Genomic DNA, 13,660 nt, shown 5'->3' with positions numbered 1-13,660 from the left:
AGCTTTAACCATTGGTTAAGCAGTATCAAAACCAATACGTTGTCAAGGTATTAAACGCTGGTTAACGCTAACCATGCTTCGAGCAATTGGGACCTGATCTGGATATGTAATTTCCTGCAAAGTGATTGGTCCAGACGGCAACCAAAACATTTATTTGACCGCGAAAGGACTAAGTTCAAAAGAAATGTCGCAGCAAAGAGCGCTATGGCTGGTATGTTCCTTGAAGAAAAGTAAGAGCATGTAATACCAAATCGATTAATCGAGATGATTTTATGCATCTTAGCGTTCGATTTACAAATATCAACTTCAGATGATAATGATCGAGGAAGGTTTCTGTAAAAACGCCTGGACTTCTGATATCAAGAGACCCGTAGCAACTCGACGACACCGATCGAAAGGGAAGAGTAGGGAATTTGAATAATGGAAATACGAGCACCGCGAGCACCGCTTCGGCCTAGAGTAGTAGTGTGTTCTCTGCTTCTTCGGGAGCAATACCATACGCGCTAAAATCTAATTGCGATCGAAGGAGTGCTGGATATTAATTTTCAATATTTCAATTGTCAAACATCTTGGATTAATATGCGAAGGTAAAAAAAAAACTTTTCTGTAAATTGCACTCACTAAGGGTCGTAAACAGTCATTAATCAATGTCTGTCTTTTCGTGTTGCAAAACCCCATTGCGGATGAAAATATTAAAATACCATTCACCAGTTCAGAGGTAGACTTTATCGTGTTCTAATAGCAATAAAGTGGGTTGGTAGGCCTACACGACTTTTACCTCATGCCAAAATGCTGCTCGTTCCAATTAAGTTTTTTTCCTCTGCTGGGTAGATTATGATCTGGAAGGTTGCACATTCTCACTGAGCAATTGTGATTCTAGCCGCTTGTTTCACCTAAGAGGTCATGGCACCCATATCGATTTACTGTGGTTTTTGTATCTGATCTGAAGGATTTTCCCTCTAATACAAGAGCATTTTCTATGACCTCAGTTTTTGAAGCGTAAAGCATTTTATTACGGCTGAATAAGGGTTCTAATTTTCTCCAAAGTGCCCTCTGGATATGAACAACTAAGCGATTATTGTTAGTCCTTGAATGTAAATAAAAATGTTGTTTTGTTTCTTTTTTCTTTTTTTTTTGCAATGTTGTATCACGCGGGGCCCAGCTCATGAGTTTTCTTCGCAGGATGTTAAATTGTCACGGATAGTGATTTACAGATACAAAATTATAAGAATTACGGAAGCTGGATCAACTATAGAGAAATGCATTCTGACTCAGTAGACCCAGCTTGATGTTTTTTCTCATAAATGCGAGTCTTCTGACTGTAGCGCGTATTCCCTTCCTTGATAACAGCTTTTGAATAAGCTTAACAGTGTTTGGACTGTTTTGTTATTGCCACTTTGTGATCAGGCAAGACCATGGTTACGGTTCTCCACGAACAAACCGACGGCATCTTTTTGCCACAAAAACAAGGTGCTTTTGCTTTTCCATCCGACTGCAAGACAGCATAAAATAAACATGGCGTTACAATGAAAACCAGCACGTGAATGGCGCAACTGACTGTTGTATCTTCCAAAGTACAGCACTTTTTGAATTTGCCATAATGCACTACACCAAGGATCAAAAATTGAAACTCACCTTCGTTTTTTAGATGTTTTGCGCCTTGTCCGGCATTTCTTTGAGCTGAAAAACTCTCGTGCTCGGTCGTTCTACCTCCCGAGAACGCACGAACGTTCATCAGACAGCATTTTTTCTTCACACCCCTGATTTCTCATTGTCTAAAGTCATAGCTCTCAAAGTAGCATGGGGAAAAGACACTTCTAGTCCCAGCAAAGAGCCTGGAAGTGACCTTCCCTCTTGTTTCTCGGCGTGGTCGCCATTTTGCAAATGTGGGTGACGTCATCATATATCCAGATCTGGTTGTGACCCGGACTGTTATTCATTCAAAATATTTCGCCATTTCTGATTGGCTGCAATCCCGCGGTTAATTTTTCATAACCGTAGATCAACCTCGTTCCAGCGGCGTGAACTAGAAAAGAAAATGGCGTTCGCGGCTACTCGAATTTGAATTTGAATCTGAATTTCTAAAGAAGGGAAGAAAAGTAAGGATCATAAAAAAACACACATCACTGGAAGGATGTTATCTACTTTTTTAGGAATAATTTTACAAGGGAAAATATTGAGTTCGGCTTTCGTGTGATGTGAAGAATTAAGCAGATAACAGGGGATGTTCAGCCTCGCTGGATAACAATAATCTCCTCGATCTGCATAATTCTTCACATCCTACTCAGCCTCATTCGATAATTGCTAAGTAACCCTCGCTATCTAGCATGGGTTAAAAAGGAAACCAAGTTAGTTTGTTTGTACACTTTTGTTCAAGAGATTCACCGCCATAAAGAAGAGAACTGAAGAGTTCAAAAAAAATAAATTTGTGAATTTATGGGATAAGCTGACGTATCCAGAAAGCCAAGATGTAAAATGTTTACTAGGAAAAAATGGACCTGTTAGTGCAAATTGGTGGAGAGACAGGTCTGGACACGTAATAATTTTGTTAATTTTTGGTTTTTTATTGTTTTTTTTTTTCTTAATTCTAATTTTCCTCGGTAAATTGTCTTCAGTCTTTGCCACATACTTAATATATAAATGATAATGCTAAGTATTTTTAAAGTGGAAAAACATAGGTCTATTAAGACAGTGTTACCAATATCCCTCCATTTGTCATTTTTTTTTCTAATAAAGGCAATTGGCTCTTACAAATCAGGAAAACACTTATGGTTCGAGTCTTTGTGCGCGCAATACGCGCGCGAGTCATCACGCTCGCATGGGCATACTGCACATAGCAACTAAACATGTGGTTTCTTCGAAAAGTATTTCAAGGGCGTCTATTAGTATTTTAAAGTGATATCTCACCATTTATAAAAAGGAGAAATGGGAGATTCAATTCGCTACAAGATTCAAGCCGCTACAAAATGCTCCGTTTGGATCTTGTTTTTTGATAAACGACCCTAACATGAGAGATCAAGAACATTATACTGATAAAATGATAGAGAAAATCAGAAAAACATGATGTACTTTTTATGGGTCTACTGTACACTCAGTTTTCAGATCATCAACGGATAATTATTTTTTCAATCATATTTTATTTAGGTAATACGGATGGTGGAGACCTTTGAGCGTCGGAAAAACTTTCGAAACAGAGAAGCCATGTTTTGTCCTATTTTTGCGGATTTTAAGACGCACTGTATTAGTGCGTGCTCAGGCTGCGCACGTTCACTTTACTCCAGGGAGCTAACTTAATCATAACTATATCAAAAATCCTAATCTAATTGACTTATCATCTGCCCTGATATCAGCATTAATAAGAGAGTGTATTTTTTCACTCACTTAAAAAAAATACAATACAATACAAATTGTATTGTCAACTCCCCATGGGGGCTTTTCAGATACAAATATTAATAGTACAGGTAAACAAAAAAATAAATAAATAAATAAATACGCAAGAATTGTCAATAAACAATTATTAAGAAACTATTTGCATATAGAATTTATGACATCACAAATTGATTATCAATAAACTATGAAGATACTATTTACATATAAATTTATGACGCTTTAAAAATTCATTTAAAAGGAAGGCTTTCATTTTACGTTTGAAAATGTAAGAGATTCACATAATTTAAAATGGGGTTTTAACGCATTCCACAATGTTACAGTTCTGTAATAAAAAGATCTCTGTCCTGACTTGGTTTTAAAAAGCGATATATTAAGCTGGGAAGATGATACTGGTCGTCCGACCACTGATATTCCCTCTGAAACCGGTCGTTTGTACAATAAAGCAAGTAGGACGCCAACTGTTATTTTTGTTGAATAATAAAAGACTAATAAAAGAATAAATATCAAACCAGAAATTGCTCTCATCAAACTGTAAATTACAAATGATCCTGAGAAAATATTCAGTGTGTTAAGGATTTCCCTTCTGTACTGTTAGCTCTATACAAGAGAGGAATGGCGATTCATTTATAATTTCCGTTTCGCTGAAACAGCTTTAGCAGAAATCTCTCTTTAGCCGTTTTCGTTGACAGGCGAATAGCAATATCGCTCTTCGCGTCTTCCGCCATCTTTTTCTGCGTCAATGCGTGAAGGACGCGTGGCTCTGAGCATGGGTCATCCACGCGGAACACATTCGTGCTATGTGATTGGCTGTTGTCTAATCCCCCTCGGGATCTGTGGTCTTAAAAATAACTCGAGACGAATTACCTATGGAGTAGGGTGTGTATGGGGTATGCCTTCCCTGTCCCCTTTATCCTCTCTTGTCAATTGTTAAAAGAACTTTATGTCGTTCAATTCGGTCTGTAATCATATTCCTGATTAAACAATTATTAATCACTCGTATGCTATGATTGCAGGCTGAATTAGACCCCGCTCAGTCCTATTATCATTATTCAGTAACTTTCACAAGTTAGAAAGAAGGTTAGTCAGCTGAGTGTCTTAAATTAAAAAAAGTTTGTATACAGTCTTCATTTTTCAATTTTTTATTATCATTTTCAAGAGTACAACTCTGAGGGTTCTCAAAGCGGCAGATGTATATTTCTGTCTACTATAAAGCCGGCTATGTAATACTTTAAAAATTCAGCTTCACAAAAGTTTTTTACAATTGGTTTCTTAAGTGACTGAGTATATAGAAAAATGAAGATAAAAGGCACAAATTAGTAAAAATTTCTATACAAAATGCACGTGTAGATAATCAGTTGTCTTTGTTCAATCTTTAAATGTGTTTATGTTTTCTTTTCCTGGACTGCCTCTGGTTGCTTAACCCAATTCAGAAAGTAAAAGGCAAGTAGGAACTTTTTGTTGACTTAGAAAATTTACATCCCTTATTTGGTAAAAAAAAAACCTCGTCAGGCCTCTTACTAACTTTCTTGAGAGCTTATATCCGTCCTGGTTTATTGATACATTACAATCCGATTTCGGCCCGTCACGTAGAGGCTCGCTTGACTGACTATTGACTAGAATTGATCTGGAATCCGACATTCTGCTTTTGATCTTTTTTTTTTTTTTAAGTTAGTAAGGCCCCAATATGACACTTTTCTGATATCAAAGTAAACTACTAAACGTGGCGGTGGTGAATCCGAGATGCAGGATTCCGAAAATTCGGATGGTGGGGGCAATAACTCCAGTGATAAAGGTTGAATTCGCTGTCTTTCCCTTTTCTGTTGCATAAATGGGAATTTTGTTTTCTTTGTCGATGAGACTTAATTATTTTATTCACACTCAGTCCATTCGACCATTACTCTTTCCGACCAAGCGTTAAAAATCTCCGCCATTTTTATAATCAGAAAAACTCGTTAGTGTGACCACCTCGCTGATGTGACCAGATTCTCGAGGCCCTTCAGTGGGCGCCATAACGGGTTTTCATTGAATGTTAAAAAGAAGACGCAAATGAGACGTCAACTTTAATCTCAGTGTATTACAAATTTTTTTTTTTAAAATTACTTCTGGCGGAACCCACTCAATTAACGCTGATTTTCACTAGCTGTTACCTACGTTTAATGAGGGCTTCATTGAGACTGATTCAGGTAAATTAAAACATATTTACTCGCTAATATCTACTCCTTGGCTGTGAAAATTTGTTGAAAAGACGACGATATCACTATTCAGAGGCTGAAATGGCAGGAGTTTCAGTTCAGTCTCTGTCTCTCTGTCAACCAGAAAGTTTGGGTCTTGCCTTTTCCCTGTTTACAAAAAGAACATGGAAAACACATGAACCAAAATAAATACGATAACACATGAAAATTTTCTGCAGTAAATAATTAGACATTAAATGTTATAAATGCTGGATAGGCAACATATAACACAAATATTTGCACTATACCTTAAGCTCCACCATTCCTCTTTTCTCAGTGACAAAATCTGTATTTTCCAAACATCGATTTGTTGCTGCACTTATGTGCACTCTCATTGGCTGAGAAAAAAGAAAAAAAAAAAACGAGCTTCAAGAAGCTGTGTCTCAAAGAGTAAATTTCCGGCAATTAAAGTGAGTGTATGTTTCTCTCGTATACTGTATCTATGATGTACAGCTTGGTAGAGAAGAAAGTTGGGGCTAACGTACGTGAATATACAGAGATGACAAATGTAAATCTTAATGCCAGCTTATAGTAATATGAAATACAAAACCGTTAAAAAGACTTGCATTTTATAACATGACCGTTTAAAAGATTCGAACTTTTTATTTGCTTTTATAAGTTTGTGTCAAAGTTTGTACTTTCTTCGAACTTGTAAAATGCGCCCGCAAAATACTCCTTTCTAAGCTAATTTTTTAGGTTCCAAACAGGGGGATGGTTTGGTAATTGCAGGGGAGCAGATTTAGGAGGTAGACTTCAATTGTACCTTGGGAGTAATTTGAGTAAGAAAAGGGAAACTGGGGAGCACATCGAAGCACGTATTGGGAAGGCGAGGTAGGGGTTCCCGATGCCGTGATGACTGCCGATATGGAGGTCGACTTCACTGAGAACGAGAACGAAGTCGTGATTTCTCGAGACAAATTTGAAGGCCGTACTATTATATAGTGCCGAAACTTGGAGATTGACCGATGGAGCTGAAGCAAAAGTTGCAGGAGTTTATCAAAAAAAACTTAGGCACATCCTGTTGATTTTTTGTGGAGACTGGCAGGACAGCAGCAAATAGAGGAGGAGATAAGAGAAGGAACATGGCGATGGCTGGCCACACCCTGAAAGACCAGACGTACATGTCCTCAAGAGCTGAGGCGGACAAAGATGTTAAAAGTTGAGAAGAAAGGACTTTTGTAGTGTGAAGCAAGCGTTACTGCTGAAAATGGAGTTAGTTAGATAGTTAGAGATAGTATCAGTGATAATAATGACATATATCGGAGACTTATGGCGATAACATAACATAACCGATAACATACTGACTTTTTTCAAGATGCAAACAAGCTTATTTACAGGATAAACATAGAAGACATCTTGAGAAGGGAGATGAGAGGTTAGTCCTGTATTAGAATTTCCAAACAGAATTAGGAAATACTAAATAAAAAATCAAATACAATACATGTCTTCAAAATGAAGGCCTTAATTAAAGAACGGTTCTTGTTTTAAGTGTATTAAATAGATAATGATGATGCTTATGCTTAAAATGATGAAGGCTATTCATCCCCTACTATCTCTTGGTAAATCTTTCCATTTTGAAACTATTCTAATTTAAAAAAGAATATTTGTGGCAATCGAATCTTGCGCTTTTCATAATGATGACGGTTGATGATGATGATGATAATGATAATGATAATGATGATGATGATGATGATGATGATGATGATGATGATGATGATGATACCATACCAGTGATGTTGTCCTGAGCCGAGAAGCTATGTTAACTGTGTCCCCAAATAAGCAGTACTGAGGTGTCTTTTCACCAACCAATCCCGCCGCCACAGGACCCGTGTGTATGCCTGATTGGGAGGATGAAAGATGAAAAAAATGACCTTGATTGTAATAAGAACATCAAGCGTCCAATACTCACTGTCTCATATATTGCAAAATACTTTGTGAGGCCACAAATATTACCGTTTTGAGTTTACTGAAATGACCAAAAATGGCCAGGATGTCTCACTCAAGATATCTAGATTATTTTGGATACATTTTTAATCAATCACAATTATTTTTCTTTCCAATGCTTTTATTTCTTTTCTTTTTATTCGACGCTACACCGCACGATGTTTTTAATTCTTACATGCAACATTTTAGGCCCTGTTGGGGGTTTTACGGATAAGGGATAACTGGACAAATAAATTAAGGGATAGGGAATAATTGATAAAATAAAAACTTTTGGGATAAGGGATGAGTGAAATATCTTGGGGATAATTAAATTACATCCTGGTTCTACATGATTATGATAGTTTCGCAATTTTTTCACTTTTCTGGTGGTTTTCCCCCCTGACCACCTGTGTCCACGCATCGGTTATCGCTCATTTACTTAGCATTATCAGCCAGTCTAGGGTAGTCTCAAGCTCCTAGAGCCACATAAGCACAAGGCGCTACTTTTGCCTACTGAGGACCACGGGGGATGACCTCAAACCACGCCTTTGTTTTGCACAGATTGTAGAAACACAAACAAACAAACAAACAAAACAATCTAACAAGCGGGAGTTACGTTTCTTGAATACCCGTCAAATTGTTTGTCTTTGTCATGGTTCAGTATGGCAATCATTAATAGTCAGATGGGTTTTGCAACTTCAACTTTAACTGGCAAACTCTACAGGAGGTTGACTCTTACCAATCGAGACTGTCATAGGCTTTTTATTGGCGGGATTTTTGATAAGCTCGACGCCCTCTAGCATGTCGAGTGCCATTGCTGAGACTGCTTCCGCATGACGCATCGTCTTCACTGGCGCACCACTAACAGTCATGTACATTGCGTCACCTAAGGTTTCAAACTGTAATCAAAACATGATTTAGTGAATATCAGTCAATCACCATTTAGGAGGCAGCATAGTGTGGCGTTTGGGCTTGACTTCAACTTCGAATTCAAGCTGCCCTGACCTTTAGCTGGAATAATGTTTTCCGTCAGAGTCTCGGGTTCAACTCTTCGGCCAGCCACGCGTAAATAGACAGCTGGCCCGCCTCCGACTGGTTGGAACTCTTGTTGTTGTTGTTGTTGTTGTTTTTTTCACATATTTACTTATGCTGTTTAATTTACCCATGTTAATTCAGTGTTTTTGAGACCGAAAAGGGTATTGTGAGTAAGAAGGGGGGAACTGAAGAGAACATACAGACAGGTTTTGTCACGGGATACGCCAAAGCATCCTTAGCATGTCTTCGATGTTCCTGTTTTATTAAGGAGTACTTTATTTTATAAGTGGAATGAAACCTAAAAATTGATTGGGTTCTATTCAGCCCCTTTGTTTGTCCATTTAACTTTGGAGATTATAATTATCCACTTCCCCATTTTCATCCGCAGTTCTCATCTATGATATATTTTGTATATTCTAAGTGGAATCTATGTAATGGTTGTCTTATTTCCTCATGAAACATCGAAAAAAGTTAGGGCTAAATCGGCTTTCAAGCTGTACCACCTTTTCTCGATAAAATTGCTAAAAAACAATACTTTTTTGTGTTTCTGCTATTCATTCCCTTGGAATCTACGTCTTAGTGTTGGGGGGTGTTAGTGCAAGAAGAACTGGGACTCGCTCATTTATTGGTCCATTTCTAAAGTTTCTCTCATTTAATTCGTTAACCAGTTATCTGCAGTCCACAGCTATGGTACCTTTGCCAATAACCAAACTATCGATTGGAAAATACCACCCTTCCCCCAACCTCCTGAGTATATGTAGCGAATGTGGTGGCAAAAAAAAAGAGAGTCGGGAGGAGAACTGGAGGTGGTTTAAGGAAATTTAGAGACCCTGACTATTGCCATTAAACTTAGCTATGAAGTTTCAAGCATAACTTTTGTTTCATTATCATCTTTTTCAATTAGAAGTTTGGCTGCAGCTTCTCACAGATCTCCATCTTTCCTTTGGCCTAAAGTGCTTTCCCAGGTAACCAAGGAAACCAAGTTTTTCAGTCTTGAAATAAAATTGGTTAAAGACTTCCCCTCTTTTTACTTGATTACCTTATAAACATCATGCTTCTCAGTCAGTTTGTCGAAAATGGTAAACATGTTGTTGACCAGGTTCACAATTTCCATAGCTCCGACCTGTGAGCAAATGGTGACAAAGCCATCCAGGTAGCTGAACATAACAGTGACACTTTCAAAATTCTGCAATTCAAAGTAAAGTAATCAATAGCGTCATTTTTATTAATCAACCCTGTGCACCGTGCTACAATTATAATTCCAACAATTTTGCTTTTGCAATTGTCAATATTGAAGCAGTCAATTGCTTGAAGGCCGTTATTGGGGTATTTTGTCACGTCTGAAATGCAACACTGTCACAGCTGACCAGTTCATTTTGTTAATAATCACCGCTTGTTACGCATCTTTATTCGCCATGGAACTTGAAAAATAGCTTGCTAATGGCTTCGTGTCAAACAAACATGTCTCCCAAACATCACATCAAAAGTTAAAAAAACAAAGAAACAAGAACTGTTAGGAAGGTTAACAACTTTTTTTTGTTTCAACCTTGTTTAAGATTGTCCAATCATACCGTCCTTAATATTCTCTGAGTTATTTATACTTTCTTTTCATATTTTTAGCAGTTATTTTTAGCGGAGCTCCACGCGCGGCGCGAAGCGCCGCGCGTGGGCGCAGCCCCATAGCTAAGGAAATGTGGTAATCTACCCATCCGAGAAATTTTGGTAATCACGTGACCGTACACCGACCCCCCGACAGTCCGTACGCACCACAGACATACCAATGTAAAATAACTCAATTAACAGGTATGGCAACCCAAATGCAACTCAAGGTTTTATTTGGAAGGAAATCACATGGCCGCCCGGACTTTTAGAAGGAAAAAACAACAACGAAATCGTGCCTTTTTCGGCGTTAATTTTTATGTTTACACTAACGTGGATAACAGAGAGAGAGCTAGAGCGAGTTATTAAAAACAAAGGAGACGAATTTCGTAGGAAGAAAAACGTGGAAATTCAAAGCGGCGGTGAAAAAATGAGAAATGTTAGCGGCCAGAAAGGTGAAAATGAGCGGCAGTGAAAAGTAAAAGCGAACATGAACACAGGAAACAAAATATTGGGTAAGCACATACGACAATTCCTCCATAAAAATAATGTGTAACTAGGAAGTTTGACGTTTTAGTCGTACAAAACAGCGTTGTAGTCGTGCAAAACAACGGCAGGGGAAAGACAAAAAAGCGTGCTGCACGTGCAATTTGTTTTTGTTAATTAGAAGAATAAGTGTGTTGCACGTGCAATTTGTCTTTTTGCTAATTAGATCTATTAGTCTTGACGCCATTTTCATTGTCGTCCCCGTTTAGCGGAGTTACACTGTTAAATTTTTTTGTTTACACGTATTGTTAACCAGAGCTTCGCTTTTAGCCCTGGCTAAATCTATATATTATTTTCTACCCAACTTGATGGGGGCTCCCACTGTTTGAATTTTGATTAATTTTTGTGACATACCTCACAAGTTTCCACAGCCTTACCACCGAGTGTCAATCTATCGGCGATAGCTTTTGGCATCATTCTATAAAGCAACTCTTCGCTTCGTTTTCTCTCCAACGCCAACTTTTCCATGTTTTCCTCTAAAGCCTTTCCTTTGTCGAATTCCTGGTCGAAGAAAAAGGGTCGTAGGTCATTAACTTTTCAGAGTCTCGGCTCTTGTGCACTTGATGTGCCCTTATCACACTTTACTCTATTCCCCAAATGTCTACTCAGAGTGATGCTAATAGATGGTATTAGATGAAAAAATAGCGTCCTGAACATGATCTGTGTTTATATTATTCAGTTGTTAAAGCAAAATCATCTTCACAATCCTCATTTGCTTCGCAATACCTTTATTACAGACAAATACATTGCCTAATTCCACAAAACACAAAGTAATGGTCAGAATCGGAATCGAAGGCTAAGGAAATCATTTTACGTCACAAAACGTCATCAGCCTTTCTTTGATCCTTTACTTGTTCGCATTTAATAAACGTCCCTTCGACATTTTTTTCAACTTTTGACATGGACGAGGTAGAAAAAATCTGTTCTAACGAAGATGTAGCTCCACAAAGTCGCGAAATTTTAGAGACGTTTGTACGGGGGGAGCGGGGGGGGGGGGGGTGCAAACGTGTCCCTCAAAATACAAAAGTCTGTAACTTTTCGCAACTCTGTGGAGCTATATCTTCGCTCGTTTAAGACGTTTCACTTTTAAATTTGGCAGTTTAACCGATTTTAAGGCGCTCTTTCCAGTGATGTCGACGGATTTTCCCTAACTTGGTCCATGTTAAAGTTGAATAGCTCGGTGGTTAGCTCGAAAGCTAAGCTCCTCTTACCACCGTACACTTCTACTCGAGCCATTATTTTTTTCCCCTTCTTCTTCTGCTTTATTAGTGTATTCCTACCTTACTATATATAATGTAAATATTTTATAAAGTGTGAATAATAAAATTGAATTGAAATTGAATTGCATTGAATTGAATAAACCGTGGAAGGGTCTATTTTGTGGAACGTTTCTCAGGGAGGAAAGGGTGACACAGTTTAGAGTTAAGAATTATCTTAATCAATTGGTCTCATTTAAGGACCAATATCAGTCATATCAGTTTAATCATGTACTTTTCGGGAAGTTCCAATACCTGGTCCCTAGCCATCTCTAGCTGGGGCAGTGGTTTTATTCCAGAGAGCACCATCTCGCGTGACGTGTCGTGCAACCCCAGATCGTTCATGTACAGACCGATGCGCATCATTTCTTCAACACCTCCGATTCTAAGGAAAATATAATATAACCTAACAACTTCAACTTCGAACTAGACACATTAAGTTTGCAACTTTGATGGTGCTTAAAGGAACCGTCTTTAAAATAACTTGTTATTAGTGTAATGTCAGCAAAGTGAACTGAATATATTTCTACAGAAGGCTGGAGTTAGTTAAGCACCAAAAAACAAGCGTCAACTAATGGACCGGATGAGTAACTAATCTCACTTTTCCTCAACATTAGCCCCCAGGCTCTAGCTAATCCTTGCCAGTTTGAATTGCCAAAAGGAGAAACGCAACCCCTCATAACTCATGTAATGGGGTTCGAACATGCACTCGCCTCTCGCTCAAGACACAAGTGTTCTTTGACTATCAATCGAGCAAACCAAGCGAGAAACAAAAAAATTAAAACCGTGCAATACCAACGAAATAGATAATACCAAAAAATAAAATAAAAAAGTGATGCTAAAAAAAGAGATAAGAATTAAATTACATACAATGGAGAGCAGATATAGAGCATTTTATTCCATGAGCGTATGTACTTCATGATTCCCCGTAGATGTAGCTGAGGTTTGTGGGGCATTTTCAGCGCTTGATTTTCATTTTCTTTAGAGACAAACAGCGGACACGTTTCGGTACTTCCGTTTTGGAAGTCCAGTGATAACTGGTTGATGTTGAAGTTGGCGATGGTGGGACGACGTAAAGTTGGCAGCGTACAGATCAACTCAAAAACCACGTGCCTTGTCGCGAACTATCAGAGAGTGAAAAATTCGGCAAGCAGTTAGTCTGGAAGAATACGGTTTTCTGTCTCAACTAAATGACAAGTAGACTCACGACCCTGCGTGTACACTTTGACCTATCAATTTGGGTTTGGCAATTGTCTATGACCAGCTCAGTTGTTTGATCTGTGGTGACCAGCCGGTACAGTAAACGTTTAAGGTTTCTAACAGACACAGAAATCTATCACGTGTGACAGTGATGCTGGCCAGTAGTGTACTGAATACATCAGTAGCTAGTACACATGTGACCTTTAAAATCAACCTGTTTGGTTTGTTTCCAGAAGAGCTAATTTCTAAAGAAAATGTCGTGGTTCTGCTTTCTTTTTGTTAATAATAACAGGTTGCCAATTTTCCTCACTTGCAGCCAATGGCTGAACTACGAAAAAACCGGAGAGGAGAGATCGGACGCCAGCATGTAAAAGCGTACTATGCAGCCGCTTCAGTCCATGTTTGATCTCACTTCGCCCATCCAGACCAATGACGGCAGAAGTCAGATAGATTCCCACACCAGGGACTACGTCCCCTACT

General features: G+C 38.4%; 1 protein-coding gene across 1 annotated transcript in view; it reads right to left on the bottom strand.

Moving 5' to 3' along the window:
* Positions 1–5,508: 5,508 nt before the first annotated feature.
* LOC140927206 (soluble guanylate cyclase 88E-like) overlaps positions 5,509–13,660 on the bottom strand; it is a 9,626-nt gene continuing 1,474 nt past the window's right edge. The window contains exons 2-9 of the mRNA XM_073376848.1: positions 12,851–13,104; positions 12,236–12,365; positions 11,079–11,225; positions 9,619–9,765; positions 8,284–8,443; positions 7,350–7,459; positions 5,870–5,959; positions 5,509–5,729 (exon numbers count right to left, since the gene is read on the bottom strand). Coding sequence (XP_073232949.1) covers positions 5,676–5,729; positions 5,870–5,959; positions 7,350–7,459; positions 8,284–8,443; positions 9,619–9,765; positions 11,079–11,225; positions 12,236–12,365; positions 12,851–13,104 — 1,092 coding nt within the window. The 3' untranslated portion in view covers positions 5,509–5,675. The remainder of the gene's footprint in view (positions 5,730–5,869; positions 5,960–7,349; positions 7,460–8,283; positions 8,444–9,618; positions 9,766–11,078; positions 11,226–12,235; positions 12,366–12,850; positions 13,105–13,660) is intronic.

The sequence above is a fragment of the Porites lutea genome, chromosome 2, assembly GCF_958299795.1.
Source record: "Porites lutea chromosome 2, jaPorLute2.1, whole genome shotgun sequence".
In the NCBI taxonomy this organism is placed as follows: domain Eukaryota; kingdom Metazoa; phylum Cnidaria; class Anthozoa; order Scleractinia; family Poritidae; genus Porites; species Porites lutea.
This window is presented reverse-complemented; position numbering and strand designations above follow the sequence as displayed.